The 16,854-nt window shown below is 42.4% G+C and overlaps 1 protein-coding gene across 1 annotated transcript in view; it reads left to right on the top strand.

Annotated features, from left to right (window-relative positions):
• Window positions 1-16,632, top strand: part of SEL1L3 (SEL1L family member 3) — a 116,424-nt gene extending 99,792 nt beyond the window's left edge. The window contains exons 21-24 of the mRNA XM_054485031.2: window positions 4,968-5,095; window positions 6,243-6,345; window positions 6,427-6,499; window positions 15,484-16,632. Of these exons, the coding sequence (XP_054341006.1) occupies window positions 4,968-5,095; window positions 6,243-6,345; window positions 6,427-6,499; window positions 15,484-15,623 (444 nt within the window). The 3' untranslated portion in view covers window positions 15,624-16,632. The remainder of the gene's footprint in view (window positions 1-4,967; window positions 5,096-6,242; window positions 6,346-6,426; window positions 6,500-15,483) is intronic.
• Window positions 16,633-16,854: the final 222 nt, after the last annotated feature.

Genomic DNA, 16,854 nt, shown 5'->3' with positions numbered 1-16,854 from the left:
AATCCTCCTGTGAGGGCCTCAGAATCATTTTCATGATGGAGGTTTGGATAGTTGTTACCCTCTGCTGCAACGGATTTCTGGTGTTGTGCTTTACAGTCTGACCACTGAGCAAAAATTGGAAACTTATCCCTGTATCAGTCTTTGGTGGGATTTTTTTGTTGTTGCTGTTTTGTGGGGTTTTTTGAGACAGGGTTTCACTCTGTAACCCAGGCTGAAATGCAGTGGCACAATCTCAGCTCACTGCAGCCTTGATCCCCCAGGCTCAAGCGATCCTCCTACCTCAGCCGCCTAAGTAGCTGGGAATACAAGTGCATGTCCGGCTAATTTTTGTATTTTTTGTAGAGATGGGGTTTTGCCATGTTGCCCAGGCTGGGCTTGAACCCCTGGGCTCAAGTGATCTGCCCACCTTGGCCTCCCAAGGTGCTGGGATTACAGGCATGAGCCACTGTGTCTGGCCAATCTTTTCTATTTTTATTTTATTTTTTTAATGGAGGTACAACATCGCAGTGGTCGTGTACCTGGGTTAAAATCCCACATCTCTGTCACTCCATAGATCTTTGTCCATGGTGAGTCACTAAATCTCTGAATCTCTATTTGCTCATGTGTAAATGGGGGTAATAAGAGCATCTGCCTCATAGATTGTGAGGATTAAATGAGAGATGTTCAGTGTAAAGCTCTAAGCCCAATGCCAAGTACACTCAGTGGACGTGATCTATTCTGTTATTATTTCTTCTGAAAAGAAGGAGTTGCTGCTAAAGGCATTTGCTATAGAAATAAACTCCCTTACGTCATATTTCCTGTCACTTAAATTTGGGCCTGGATTTTTTTTTTCTCAATTTTTATTTTTACTTTTTGGAAAGCCAATGTTACAAAAAAAAATAAAGGATAATTTTTTCAAGAAAAATAAACCAAAGAATGCACTGATAATTCTATGGCAGGGGTTTTCCTCCTTTATGTCTTCATGTTCCCTCGCAGTCCCTTGCCCACAAGCGAATGTGTCTGTCACGTCACCTATAGTGTGCCTGTCACTTTTTTTTTTCTTTTTTGAGACAGTCTCGCTCTGTCGCCACGCTGGAGTGCAGTGGCGTGATCTCGGCTCACTGCAACCTCTGCATCCCAGGTTCAAGCAATTCTCCTGCCTCAGCCTCCCAAGTAGCTGGGACTACAGGTGCGCCACCACACCCAGCTAATTTTTGTATTTTTAGTAGAGATGGGGTTTCACCATGTTGGGCAGGATGGTCTTGATCTCTTGACCTCGTGATCCACCCACCTTGGCCTCCCAAAGTGCTGGGATTAGAGGGATGAGCACCACGCCTGGCCACCTGTCACTTTTAAAATCTGTCTTATCATTTATTGTAGGACTGTGTGCGTTTTATTACATAGTCTCTAATTATTAACCCTAATAGCTGCCCCATATTCTGTTGAGCTGGTACATTATAATTTCTTAAGCTTTACCTTATTGGTGGATGCTTATCCTTTTGTTTACTAACTTATTCATTGATTTGACACATATTTATCTAGTCCTACCATGTCTTAGACAATGATTAGTGGTGGGGACATAAGATAAAAAGATAGATCATACTCTTGCCTATATGGGATTTATAGTCTACCAAGGAAGACTTAGAGGTGGTTTCCTCTTGTGTTGGAATTATAGCTAGTGCTACAATGAATATTTTTATATTTCCATCTTTTCTCTTAGTTTGAATACTTTCCTTATAATCTGAGAAATAGTATTATTGAGTCAGACAGTCTAAATGGTTTTATTAGGCGGGGCACAGTGGCTCATGCCTGTAATCCCAGTTGTTTGGGAGGCCAAGGCAGGCAGATCACTCGAAGTCAGCAGTTTGAGACCAGCCTGGCCAACATGGTGAAACCCCATCTCTACTAAAAATACAAAAATTAGCTGGGCGTGGTGGTGCACACCAGTAGTCCCAGTTACTTGGGAGGCTGAGGCAAGAGAATCTCTTGAACCTGGAAGGTGGAGGTTACAGTGAGCCGAGATCATTGCACTCCAACCTGGGCAACAGAGTGAGATTCCATCTCAAAAAATAGAAGTAAAAATTTAAAAAAAATAAATGGTTTTATGACCATTATAACACATGATAGCATGCTGCCATTTTGCTTTCTGAAAGGGCTTTCCATTTAATACCTCACCAATCAGTGTTTAAGTAGAGAAGGATGACTGAAATCTTACCAGCAACTGGATGCTTTCATGATTTAATTTTGTTAATTGAATAATGATATGTTAATACTTTCTTACTGTTTTTAACTTGCATTTACTTAATTACTAGTGATGATGGACACTTTTACATATACTTGTTTATGATAATTTACTTTTTACATTTTCTTTTTTGTAAATTCTGTATTCTTATTCTTTGCCTATTTATCTATTGGAATTTTGACACTTTTAAAAATTTAAACCATAATTAGTTCTTTATATATTTATCTAGTAGATAATGAACCTTAAGCTATTACATTGCATACCACTATTCCCCTACTCTATTTTCCCACTTATTTTAATCTTGGTATTATTCCATTGATTAGAGACTTTAAAATTTCATAAAGCTGGCCAGGCGCGGTGGCTCAACCCTGTAGTCCCAGAACTTTGGGAGGCCAAAGTGGGCGGATCACCTGAGGTCAGAAGGTCGAGACCAGCCTGGCTGACATGGAGAAACTCCGTCTCTACTAAAAATACAAAAATTAGCCATGCGTGGTTGTGGGCACCTGTAATCCCAGCTACTCGGGAGGCTGAGGCAGGAGAATCACTTGAACCCGGGAGGTGGAGGATGCACTGAGCCGAGATCACACCATTGCACTCAACAACAACAAAAAAAAACATAAAGCCGTTTTTTCTTTTCTCTTAATATCTCAAATTTTAAGAGTGCCTTCCTTTCGAAGAGTGCAGAAGTAGTCTATTTTCTGCTGTTGTGTGAGTGTGAGTGTGTGTGTGCCTCTTAAAGATACTTAACGCTTCATCTATTTAGAGATTATTCTTGGCACCATGGTGGAGTTTAAGATTTGAGACTCTGCACCCTGTCCTCTTGTGTTTGACGCTCCAGCTCTGCCACTTTCCAGATGTGTAACCTTGGGCAAGTTGTTTAACCACTCTGTGCCTCAGTTTCCTCATCTATAAAACAGGGAGGATAATACTACCTATATCAATTTGTTGTTATGAGGGTTAAATGAATAAATATAAAAAACAGAACAATGCCTCGCATATGGCAAGCACTCAAAACGTGAGCTGCTGGTATTTTTATCGTGATTGCTACATACGACGGTTGTGAAAGTCCTGGAGTATGCAACCTGGTAAATGATGATTTTCATTTAGATTGTTGTCAGAGGCAACTAAGAGGCAAGGTCAGAGGGAAGATATAAGCCATTAGATGTGATCATGTCATAAGGGAAGCACAAATCAAAACCACGGTGAGACACCATCTCACACCAGTCAGAATGGTTGTTATTAAAAAGTCAAAAAAGAACAGGTGCCGGTGAGGTTGCAAAGAGAAATAACACTTATATACTGTTGGTGGGAGTATAAATTAGTTCAACCATTGTGGAAAGCAGTGTAGCAATTCCTCAAGACCCAACAATCTCATTACTGGGTATATACCCAAAGGAATGTAAATCGTTCTGTTATGAAGACACATGCACATGTATGTTCATTGCAGCACGATTCACAATACCAAAGACATAGAATCAACCCAAATGCCTATCAACGGTAGACTGGATAAAGAAAATGTGGTAGATACACACCATGGAATACTATGCAGCCATAAAAAAAGAATGACATCATGTCCTTTGCAGGAACATGGATGGAGCTGGAAGCCATTATCCTTAGCAAACTATGCAGGAGCAGAAAACCAAACACCACATATTCTCGCTTAGTGGGAGCTAAATGATGAGAACATATGGGCACATAGAAGGGAACAATAGACACTACACCTAAAGGTGGAGGTTGGGAGGAGGGAGAGGATCAGGAAAAATAGCAAATAGGTACTAGACTTAGTACCTGGGTGACAAAATAATATGTACAACAAACCCCCATAACACATAACAAAATAATCTATATGACAAACCTGTACATGTACCCCTAAAGTTGAAATAGAAGTTAAAAACAAAACACAAAAAACATGACCCTGAGTTCTTTCAGGGCAACAATCCAGTTTAACTGGTCAAGTTCTAATGGTAAGTACCACGTCGTTTTCTGCTTGTTTCTTAATCTAGCCACCTGCTCAGCTTGTGATGGAGGGTGCACATTCTCCAAGTAGGGTAATAGTACCCATCCTTTATGAAGCATGTCTATGGTCGGGACCTCTAACTGTTTATTTTATTGGATCCGTACAGCCCAATAAGACAGGTCCTACCTCTAAGGATCAAGAACACGGTGTCAGAGGAAGAGGTAGAAAAATATACCATAGTGAGGAATCTGTGCCAAGAGGAGTCATGAGAAGAGGTTTCTGCACCAGCCTAGGAAAGTTGAGATGAGTGCCCTTAGGTGATCCTGTGCAAGGGAGGCACTGCCTTGGGATGTCAGTCATGGGAAGCCGCCCTAGCCACAGAAATGTTTTGTCAGATTTCCGACAGGGCTATGGCAACCGAGGGCATAGTCTGTAGGCAATGGACATGGCATTCGACTCAGTATTCTTGTTTCGTTTATGATACAAGGGCATGTTTTCCAGTAAGTTCTGTTTTGAGAGAGTGAGCGAGAAAGGACAGATCTCCCGGTTGACTGGCTTTGGAGCAGATGGGACACAGCAGCTTCTGAAAGCCTCCTGGTTCTCCTGCAAATAAATTTCTCAGATGCATATATTTAGGGAAACAATTCATCAATGAAGATGACAAAACCATCTGGCTCTAGAGACTTAAAAAAATTTTTAGAGGTTGTAAATGTTTACATTCTGATGAAGAGTGTGTGTCTAGGTTTTATTTCAAGGATTTGATGAGTTTGGTTTGTGGCTTGTTTTTAGGGATTTTTTAACCTGGCCCTGCTAATCGAGGAAGGTACTGTAATCCCACACCATATCTTGGATTTCTTGGAAATTGACTCAACTCTCCATTCTAATAACATCTCCATTCTCCAGGAACTGTACGAAAGGTGAGCTCAGAGCCTCTAGAACTGTGGAATCTGAGGAACCCAAGTAGATGATGTTCACTTCTTGGTTAAAGTTAGCTTTACCCTTATATTGTAATGTAAATTGTTATTTAAAAAACAAACAAAAACAAAAGGCAGGGAACCATAGCTCATACTTGTAATCCCAGCACTTTGGGAGGCTGAGGCGGGCAAATCACTTGAGGTCAAGAGTTTGAGACCAGTCTGGCCAACCTGGTGGAACCTCATCTCTACTAAAAGAAAAAAAAAAAGAAAAGAAAGAAAAAGCCCAGGATTTTCTTCTACTAGAAAACATTCAGCCAGACCCAAGTGTATTTCTCTTTTCTAATATCTGAAGTTTAAGATATAGAAGGTACTTGAGCTGAAGTTCGAGGGCTGACCAGAAATTTCCACGAGAATGGAAAGAGTAACAATCCGATTAGCCCATGCTTGTCTCTGTTTGTTTTGAGACAGGGACTCGCTCTGTCACCCAGGCTGGAGTGCAGTGGTGCAATCTCAGCTCACTGCAACCTCCAGTTCTTGGGTTCAAGTGATTCTCATGCCTCAGCCTCCTGAGTGAGTAGCTGGGATTACAGGTGTGCACATCACACCAGGCTAATTTTTGTGTTTTTAATAGAGACAGGGTTTCACCATGTTGGCTAGGCTGGTCTCGAACTCCTGGCCTCAAGTAATCCACCTGCCTCAGCCTCCCCAAGTGCTGGCATTACAGGTGTGAGCCACCATGCCCGGCCTAATTAGTCGATGCTTTTTTGAAAGATAAGGAGGCATTCCTACATCTGTGCTTTAAACAGCAATACTGTTCTAGTGGGTCCTGTGCTTCAGCATCTTGCTTGACTTTTATTTTATTTATTTTTAAGTTTTTGCTGTCATCACAGCAGAACAGACTTGACCCTTAATTAAGTACAAAACTGACCTTTTTCTAAAATTTCTACTGGGATTCTAGAATTTCAGATCAGGCCAAACCACTTATTTGGCCACTGGCTTTATTTCTTTGTCTCTCATCTTTGTCAGTTGAGTGTGCTCATTTGTCCAAAAGCAGAAGAATGTAGGTTTGTGGATCTGAAAATGCCAGTCCTGAGTCGTGCCACCAAAGTTGGCTGACACGTCAAGATGCCCTGGGCTTTGTCTGCAGGTGCTGGAGTCACAGTAACGAGGAGTCCTTCAGCCCCTGCTCCTTGGCCTGGCTTTACCTGCACTTGCGGCTTCTCTGGGGTGCTATCCTGCACTCAGCCCTGGTAGGTTTCATCTCCGACCCGCCCCACCCTTGTGGCCCCTGCCCTTTGTCAGTCACTAATGCGTGCTTCTGATGTTTGTAGATCTACTTTCTGGGAACCTTTCTGCTATCCATATTGATCGCCTGGACTGTGCAGTATTTCCAGTCTGTCTCAGGTAAAGATTTATAAAAAGCAAAAGCAATATATAAAAGAAAAAGCAGGGAATTTTTTTTTTTTTTTTTGGTCTACTGGAAAAATTGTGTTTTCCCTCCTGGTGCTGTTGGTCATGCTATCTCCTATCCCTAGGGTGGTCTTCACAGGGTGGGAATCCTTCTAGAAGTGTATGAAATTCCTGGCTGGTGGGAGGCCACAAAGTTACTATTGTATTTTTCAAAATAAGGATTTTATTTTTTATTTTATTTTTTTTGAGATGGAGTCTCATTCTGTTGCCCAGGCTGGAGTGCAGTGGTGTGATCTCAGCTCACTGCAACCTCTGCCTTCCGGGTTCAAGCAATTCTCCTGCCTCACCCTCCCGAGTAGCTGGGACTACAGGTGTGTGCCACCACACCCGGCTAATTTTTGTATTTTTAGTAGAGATAGGGTTTCACCATGTTGGCCAGGCTGGTCTCGAATTCCTGACCTCAGATGATCTGGCTGCCTCGTCCTCCTGAAGCGCGGGGATTATAGGTGTGGGCCACTGCACCCAGCCTCAAAATAAGGATTTTCTTTAAAAAGCTTAAGAAACTGACCTAATACAACTTCTTCCATTGAAAATGTATCTGTCAGAATTCTGCCCTGTGTGCCTGAAAACACAGTGCCAAAGCCCCTGGCAGCATGAAGTCTTCCCTTTCATTTCAGTCAAGCAATCAGATGTGTAAGAGGATAAACAAACACTCGTAATGAATAAAAATCCTCAGCCACACGGACTCAGAGGGAGGGACTGAGCAGGAATCATAAAGTGGGTATTTAGCTGAGCATGGTTTCCACTAATCATTGTTATTTTTCTGAGCTACTATAGAATAGTAGTTAAGGACAAGGGAGCCCTACTTGCTTCTGTTTGGGCTTGGAGTCCAGGCTTGGCTACTCATTAGCTGTATGACTCATGGCAAGTTATTTAACCTTCCTGATCCCCAAATTTCTCATCAATACAATGAGGTTATGAGAATAGCTACTTCCTAGGAACATAAAATGAAAAAAATATTAAGTGAAAAAAAATGCACATAAGATACTTACCAAAATGATGACTGTAGTTAAACGTTAGCTGTTATAATTATCTGGCATATAAAACCTTCTCAATAAATGTTAGCTCTTACATTTACTCCTCTATTAGACCATAAGCTGAGTAAGAGGAAGGCCCCAGTCATTTGTGATAACCCATGCATAGTAGGTACTAACACCCACAGACGACTCTGGTCTCTCAAGAGACAAGAAAACTGATTTTTTACCATGTCGGATGGCTACAAAAGGATATAATAACTCATGAAGGCAAACAGACATTTACTAATGGGTAGATTAGGACTGGACATGGCATTGGAGCATTTGCATAGCTGTTATTTGTGTAGCAGATAATGGAAAGTGAAAGGGGTGCACGTCACCATCTCTTCCACGGTGAGAAGGAAGTCGCTGTTGCAAGAAGCTAATGCGAAATCATTTCTCTCTGATTTACCTGAGGAGGTTAACAGGGATCCATCAAAACCTTCCAGGCTTGATGCCCCGTAGTCTGCTGGTTAATAAACTTCACTCATGCAAATTCTGTCCCATCCCTAAATTTGTTGCCAGGTATAGTCATTTATTTTGCATCTTGTCAGTGTTTTCCATTTCAAATTATCATTGTCATTTTTGCTCTGTAGAAATATTGTGATGATTATTACAAATGCAATTCCGTTAGAGGAGCTGAAATTTGTCTTTATGATTTTATGCCAGCTGGTAGCCATGAAAATTCATGGGCGGCTGGAATTGCTTTGATCAGAAGTCATCTCTTTTTTCTGTCTCCATGCCTTCATTATCAGTCTCTCCACATTCTTGTCTCCGTGTCTCTCCTGTCCTGTGATGTTTTGCTCTTCCTATATCCCCGTAGTTCTTTCATACATTTTCGTCATTTTTCTCAAACTTTTTCAATTGCTTTCTCCAGCATATACTTACTTCCTGCTTGACCAGCCTAAAGAAGGCTATGTCTGGATAGGATCATAAAAATTATTTAATTCTATGCCCTTTACTTTACAGATGAGGAAACTGAGGCAGAGAGGTGAAGTAGCTTGCCCAAATAAGGAAGTAAAGACCAGGAGACCGGGTGCAGTGGCTCACTCCTATAATCCCAACACTTTGACAGGCCCAGGAGATCACTTGAGCTCAGGGGTTTGAGACCAGCCTGGGCAACATAGTGAGACCCCATCTCTAAAATAAAATAAAATAAAATAAGATAAAATAAAAATTAGCCAGATGTGGTTGCACGTGCCTGCAGTCCCAGCTACTAGGGAGGCTGAGGCAGAAGAATTTTTTGCACCCAGGAGTTCAAGGCTGCAGTGAGCTATGATCACAGCATGGCACTCCAGCCTGGGCAACAGAATGAGACCCAGTCTCTAAAAAAGTAGAAGAAGAAGAAAAAAGATTAAGAATGGATGTAGGGCAGCAGAATTTCAAACTTATTTTCAGAATCACAATACTTTAAAACAGTGATTGTCATCTGCCTCAAACCCATTGCATCTCACATAGGAAATATTTTGAAACATATTTTTTAGTACCTTGAAATGAAATTCATGATAATTAACCCATCTACACACATTTTTAAAAATCAATATAGGGCCCTAACAGCAATATAAAGGGGAAATAAAAAGAAACTAATTGTAATAAAATAATATTGATTTCAATAAGTACATTCTAGCCCAGTGCTTATTAATTTTAATGTGCATATGAATCATCCAGGGTTCTTATTAAATGCAGATTCTGGTTCAGTAGGTTTTGGTTCAGTAGGTAAGCCCTGAGATTTGGCATTTCTAGCAAGCTCCTAGATGATGCCCACACTGCTGTTTAGTAAGAGCATACTTTGAGTAGTAAGGGCCGAGAAGTATAAAAAAAAAGAAAAAGAAAAAAACTCCACACATTTCCAAAATGTGCCCCAACAGTGGTACCTGCTAGCCCTGTTAGAACTAATGTTAAGAGTTGAAATATGGGACGGATATGGTGGTTCACTCCTGTAATCCCAGCTACTTGGGAAGCCAAGGCATGAGAATCGCTTGCACCCCGGAGACGGAGGTTGCAGTGAGCTAAGACTGTACCACCACACTCTAGCCTGGGCAACAGAGTGAGACCCTTTCTCAAAAAAAAAAAAAAAAAAAAAAAAAGGTTGTCAATACTTTTTATATTTATTTATTTATTTAATATATTTTTGAGATTGAGTTTCACTCTTGTTGCCCAGGCTGGAGTGCAATGGTGCAATCTTGGCTCACCACAACCTCCGCCTCCCGGGTTCAAGCGATTTTCCTGCCTCAGCCTCCCAAGTAGCTGGGAATACAGGCATGTGCCACCACGCCTGGCTAATTTTGTATTTTTAGTAGAGACAAGGTTTCTCCATGTTGGTCAGGCTAGTCTTGGACTCCCGACCTCAGGTGATCCACCCACCTCAGCCTCCCAAAGTGCGGGGCTTACAGGTGTGAGCCACTGCACCTGACCTTATTTGTTTATTTATTTATTTATTTATTTATGTTGAGATGGAGTCTCACTGTCGCCCAGGCTGGAGTACAGTGGTACAATCTTGGCTCACTGCAACCTCCACCTCTCGGATTCAAGTAATTCTCCTGCCTCAGCCTCCTGAGTAGCTGGAATTACAGGTGCGTGCCACCACCCCCAGCTGATTTTTGTACTTTTAGTAGAGACGGGCGTTAGCCATGTTGGCCAGGCTGGTCTCGAACTCCTGACCTCAAGGGATCTACCTGCCTTGGACTCCCAAAGTGCTGGGACTACAGGCATAAGCCACTGTGCCTGGCCTGTCAATAATTTTTAAGTAGGAAGGTACTCCAGCAGCACAGTGGAGCTGATGGGATGATGGGGCAGGGAAATCGAGGCATGGAGGAGGTGAGGAGAAGCTGCTGCAAAGGCGATGCTGCTCAGAGACCAAGTTTCTACCATTTGGTGTCTCCCCAGTGAGCTGGTGCACAAGGTCTTGAGACCTGCCCCACAGCTGGGGGAAGACAGGGATGGGTGCATGTAGCAGCCATGGTGTTGTGAAACAAACGTAATAATGAACTCTGGGTGCTGACTGACAGTGTAAAAAAGAAGAAATGTATTTGAGAGTTAGGAGCCTCCCATCAGCAGCTTTGGGTGAGGATTGTTGCTATAAGTTAGAGAGCTTTGTCATTTTGTGATTTGCATTTTTTTCCAGTCTGTTGTTTTTAAAAATTAATGATTTATAGTCAAGACTTGCAGTTGAGCTGTCCATCCATTTTGCGTTCAGCTCCAATTACCTTCATTTTCCTCCTGAGTTTATATGCTCTGTGATATATAGTTGACACATCATGGCATTTGCCACATTAAATTGTTCTGCATTCAGAAGGCTAGCAGTGCAGGACAGTAGTTAACAGCATCGGTGTGGGAGGCATGCTGCTAAGATTCTGGCCCTGCCACTAGCTAGCTATGTGACCTTGGGCAAAGGAAGGAGCCTATCTGTGCCTCAGTTCCCTCTTCTGTAAGTAGCAGAAATAGTAGTACACCCACTGCCTGTTGTAGTTGAGATAACCAAATGAGGCAACACAATGTAAAGTGTTTAAAACTCCACAAATGGGCTGGGCGCAGTGGCTCACGCCTAGCACTTTGGGAGGCCAAGGCAGGTAGATCACCTAAGGTCAGGAGTTTCAGACCAATCTGACCAACATGGTGAAACCCATCTCTACTAAAAATACAAAAATTAGCTGGGCATGGTGGTGCATGCCTGTAATTCCAGCTACTTGGGAGGCTGAGGCAGGAGAATCACCTGAAGCTGGGAGGCAGAGGCTGCAGAGAGCCGAGATCACTCCATTGCACTCCCACCTGGGCAACAAGAGTGAAACTCTGTCTCAAAAACAAAACAAAACAAAACAAAACAAAACCACAAATGTTAGCTGGTAGTTCTCAAGGAGTATATCCTCTGGTGCACTGGACCTGCAATTAAAGCATGCTGACACTAGGTAATACCCACACATAAATAGCTTGATTTACCTCAGAAACAGACATAATGACCAAAGCCTAGTATGTTTTTCTTTGCTGTTAGGACTCTTCCTAAAACATTCAACTTTTTTTTTTTTTTTTCGGAGATGGAGTCTTACCCTATTGCCCATGCTGGAGTGCAGTGGCGCTATCTCGGCTCACTGCAACCACTGCCTCCAGGGTTCACGCCATTCTCCTGCCTCAGCCTCCTGAGTAGCTGGGACTACAGGCACCCACCACCACACCAAGCTAATTTTTGTATTTTTAGTAGAGACTGGGTTTCACCATGTTGGCCGTGCTGGTCTTGAACTCCTGACCTCAAGTGATCCGCCTGACTCAGCCTCCCAAAGTATTGGGATTACAAGCGTGAACCACCGCACCTTGCCCATTCAACTATTTTTTTTTTTTTTTTTTTTTGAGATGGAGTCTTACTCTGTCGCCCAGGCTGGAGTGCAGTGGCATGATCTCAGCTCACTGCAACCTCTGCCTCCCGGGTTCAAGTGATTCTCCTGCCGCAGCCTCCTGAGTAGCTGAGATTACAGGTGCACGCCACCACACCCAGCTAAATTTTGTATTTTTAGTAGAGACAGGGTTTCACCATGTTGGTTAGGCTGGTCTCCAACTCATGACCTCGTGATCTGCCTGCCTTGGCCTCCCAAAGTGCTGGGATTACAGGCCTGAGCCACCACGCCCGGGTCATTCAACTATTTTTTAAAGCATTTCAACAAAAACATTGACTGATCTATCAAAAATACCAAGATAGCTCAATTGGTACTTTCAATAGATCAGTCAATGTCTTGATCTTCATCATATATACTTATATATATAAAGAATATAGATTTATATATAAAGAATATATATTTATATATAACAAACATGTATTTATTTATATATATAAAGAATACATATAAATATATGTAGTCTTTCCTTCAAGGGAACTTGTGTTTGACTCCTGGCTCGCATCCCACCAGGCAGCTCAGTCTTTCTTGCTGCTTATACCTCCCATGGTGGTGGAAAGGTCCCTGGGTTTGGGTGGCCCTAGGGTCACTCAGATAGTCACCGGCCTGATAGCAGAACACGCATCACCCTGGGCCTACACTGTTCCCCCAGGTCCATTGGCTTTGCAGCTTCTGGGTCACCTGGGAACTCTGTCATCTTTGCCAAAGCCAAGCGTCATTAGCCCTTCTTCTCCCAAGTCTTCATTTCTGATTGCTGATGGGGCAAGCTAGATGCCCTGCTGTGGGTACAACCCAAGGATTCCAAAAAGCTCCTTTCCTCACCTGTTGCATCTCAAAAGCACTCTCCTTGTCCACTCTTTGGGAGAGTACACCAAGCATAATTGCCTTAATGGATCAGGCTTTTGAAAAACAAAAAATCCCAAAGTAAAGTATATGTCTGGAGCCATCTCCACTTCTGCCTGGCCACAAACCTCCCCTGAGACCAAAAAAATCATGGAGCCTGGCCAGCTGCCTGAAGGAAGCTAGAGGCAAGAACAGAAGTGGAAAATAGAAGTCACTATTTCAAAGAAAGAGCACTGCCTTACTAGTATCATGTCAACTTTACATCTCAATAGAATATACCATATAGAGCAAGATTTGTAGAACTGCTAGCTCCTCAGTACAACTAGGTAACCTTTTAAACTAACGTCAACCTATTCAATACATTTATAATTTAAGACAACTCATTTCTTCCAGCTAAGTGGTTAGCCTAATGTTCTTTTAAAAAGAGTAAGGTGATATCTATAAGATTAATTAAACCTTTCCCTGCTGTTTCCTGTCATCTACATTTCCAGCTAATGAGGTTTCCACTAAAATTATAGTAAAATGTCACAAAGTAGTGCTTATGAAGAAAGCAGTAGCCTTATAGTCAGAGAGATTTCATGAGGAGGTTGTACTCTGTCCTATCTCATTAGCTTGACATCTTACCAGTATCTCCACTCCTGAAGAGTGTTTCAGTGACACGAATCTGGTCCCTGCTAGATCCAGAGGCCCAGATGAAGTAGGTATGGTCTTACTTACAGCATACAATTTCTAGGGCTTTCCCCTTTATACCTCCTTTGTGCAAACATTCTTTCATTTCAGGATGAATCCAACATAGTCCCACGTATTCTTTCTTTGTTGCTTCCATCTGGTCAGTCGGCAAGCAGATGTTCTTCCTAACAACAGCAGAGATCAGCAAACTTTTTCTGTAAAGGACCAGATAATAAATATTTTGGGCCCTTGGGGCTGTCTTGGTCACAACTACTCCACTCTGCCGGGAGCTGAAAAGCAGCCAGCCATTGTGGCTGGGTTTCTTTTTTCTTTTTTTTTTTTTTTTTTGAGACAGTCTTGCTCTGTCGCCCAGGCTGGTGTGCAGTGACAAGATCTCAGCTCACCACAACCTCTGGCCTCCCAGGTTCAAGCAATTCTCCTGCTTTAGCCTCCTGAGTAGCTGGGATTACAGGCACGTGCCACCACGCCTGGCTAATTTTTGTATTTTTAGTAGAGACGGCGTTTCACCATGTTGGCCAGGCTGGTCTCAAACTCCTGACCTCAGGTTATCCACCCGCCTGGGCCTCCCAAAATGCTGGGATTACAGGCGTGAGCCACAGCGCCCGGCCTGTGGCTGGGTTTCTAATAAATCTTTACTATGGATGCAAAATTTGAATTTCATATATTTTTCACATGTCACGAAATATTACTCTTTTTCTGTTCAACTGTGTAAAATTGTAAAAGCTGTTTTTAAACTATGAGCCATACAGAAACAAGCAATGACTACATTTGGCCCATGGGCTGCAGTTTGGGCCAGTTCTTGATAATTCTCACTAATGTACAGAAAATGGTCCCCCAGGCAGCAAAAAATTCACAAATCACTCCTATTTGGCTCTGGAATATACTCTGTAATTTTTTAAACAGCATGCTTATTGTCCTGGTTACCTTGATTCTAGTCCAGTAATAAAATTAGCACACATTCCAGGTGAGCAGAGACAAAGAGGCCACTTTAAAATTAGGCCAGGCTGTGGGGGGCTTGTGCAGTGATTGCAAACCCCCCAGTGGAAGAGGGGGAGTCCTCACACAGATAATGACTAACTTCCTGTAGAAACATCGAACACTTTTACTATGCTCTTACCAAAGATTTAAATGGTGGCAATGCTAATTATGCATCCTTTCTACATTTACACATTGGCACTTTTTTTTTTAAATCAGAAAACTGATTGCTGATTTATCTTGTTACCATGGTGATTTAAACATTTCCCTGAGCTTGAAAATACATGCCTTAGTACTTCATTAACTTCCTCAGAGATCATAAGGAAGGTAAATCTTAGGATCAAAGTGGGTTTCAAGATCGTCTAATCCAAGACTTTCAATTCACAAGTAACGAAACCGAGGCCCAGGAGACTCAAACATTTTACAACCAAAATGTCTGCCATCTGTATCTGTCCCAAGGTCACTTGTTAGCAGCAGATGAGTGAGACTTGTCCAACCCAGTTCTCCTGACTGTTGCAAAATGGTGTTTGTACCTCATCACTGGGGCTCTAATCACTAGATCACCTGCCAGAGTAGTGGCTTTAATGACCTTAGAAAGGGCACATCATTCTACAACATCCTGCCCCTCCCCATCACTCTCCTATTCTTTCAGAAGAGTGTTGGAATCTACGACCTCTTCTGTAGGTACTGGAAGGGGCCCGAAGAATTCCTGCATATATCCAGAAAAGCCAGAAGTTTGGGGACCCATTCTGGAACTTCCTAGAATGTCCCTTTAGGGATGAGCATCGGCACTTGGAGGTGAAACTCTTGAAGGGTTTTTATTTAGAAATCAGATTGTCAGCACGGTGGCATCTTCTTAAACTTAAATAATGGGTCCAGAGTTGCCTGGCTAGTTAGTGTCAGGGTATTAGACTAGATGCATCTCTCATGGCTTGCCAGAGTCTCTAGGTGTGGTTGTACGTTCTGAATGCACTGTTTTGAGTATTCAGCACCTGTTGTGCATGTGTCTCTGCAGCGAGCGATCCCCCTTCAAGACCATCCCAGGCCTCCCCAGACACTGCCACATCCACTGCAAGTCCAGCTGTGACTCCAGCTGCAGATGCCTCTGACCAAGACCAGCCCACAGTAACTAATAACCCGGAGCCACGTGGGTGAACTGTGCACTCCAGTTCTCTCCAGATGAGAGAGAATCTTTTCAACAGTTGGTATCGGGAAGCTGGGGCCAGGGCATGATCCTGATAAACAACTTAAATGTCTTGTCAACTGGATGCAAATTTTGCAATTGGTGTCATTTTTTTTTAAAGTCAAATTACAAGGAAGTACCCAGATCAGGCAGTGGTAATACCAAAGGTCATCAAACACATACAAGGAACATCTTGATCACAGGGCATGTGGGGAAGTTTACTGGGCCATCACAGACTTTTGTTCTAGTGATTGTATGTATTAGGAGTCATAGCTTGCCCTACGGCAGATCTGGATTCTTACACACTAAGATGTGTCTTAAGAATCATATTGCTTGGTTCATCCCTTTATTGAAGAACAGAAAATTATGACTACTCTACAAGGTAGATAATATTTTGGTACCTGTGCTTGCCACAGCCCTGTTCCTCAAAACCGAATTGATAGATTTCTCTTTGACTTCCAAGACCTAACAGTTATAAGGCACCTTGAAATAAATTGTTTATGCCTGGAAATGCAGGGAGGGCGATAGCTTTGTAAATTGGTTTACATTTTTCTCCTTGAATTTTTCTAGGGTCGTAGAGCTTCCGAATCATTTAATGACATTGTCGGATATCTTTTACATTTCAATTGCAATCCACGAAATTACATTTAGAAGATTCTTAATACTTAACTGTAGTCTTCTCCATGAATTACCCGTTAGGATAGACTGGCAGCAACGGAATATGCAGAAAGTAAGCCTTTAGCTTATAGTTTCATCCCTACCCCTTATGCCTGCCTGAGTCTGTACAGGGATGTGTGTGTGTGTGTGTGTGTGTGTGTGTGTGTGTGTGTGTGTGTGTGTTAGGAAGAGGAAGAGCAGAATGTCTGTATACTACATGCTGCTAAGGTAGTAAATAAATCAGTAATGCAATATTGTGGGTCCAAACTACTCTTTGCACTACTTTATTTACAGTAGTAAATAAAATTATTTTTATACAATTGACTACCAGAAAGTGTTTTTTCTTTCCCTTTTTTATAATTACTGTTACCATACAAAGTCTAAAGGTCCATACATTCTCCTTGAGGAGGGAAAAAAGAAAAGTCCTCCTGGTGAGAGGGCTTATTTTTCATAACCCATTAACATTTGCGGATAGGAAGGTGGCAGGAGGCTTCTCTCCAGGAATCCTGAGCTCAGGTCTGGCCTTGGAATGTTCGCACAGTATCA

Source organism: Pongo pygmaeus, chromosome 3 (assembly GCF_028885625.2).
Source record: "Pongo pygmaeus isolate AG05252 chromosome 3, NHGRI_mPonPyg2-v2.0_pri, whole genome shotgun sequence".
Lineage (NCBI taxonomy): Eukaryota > Metazoa > Chordata > Mammalia > Primates > Hominidae > Pongo > Pongo pygmaeus.
Note: the sequence above shows the minus strand (reverse complement) of the source record. Positions and strands in the feature narration are given on the sequence as shown.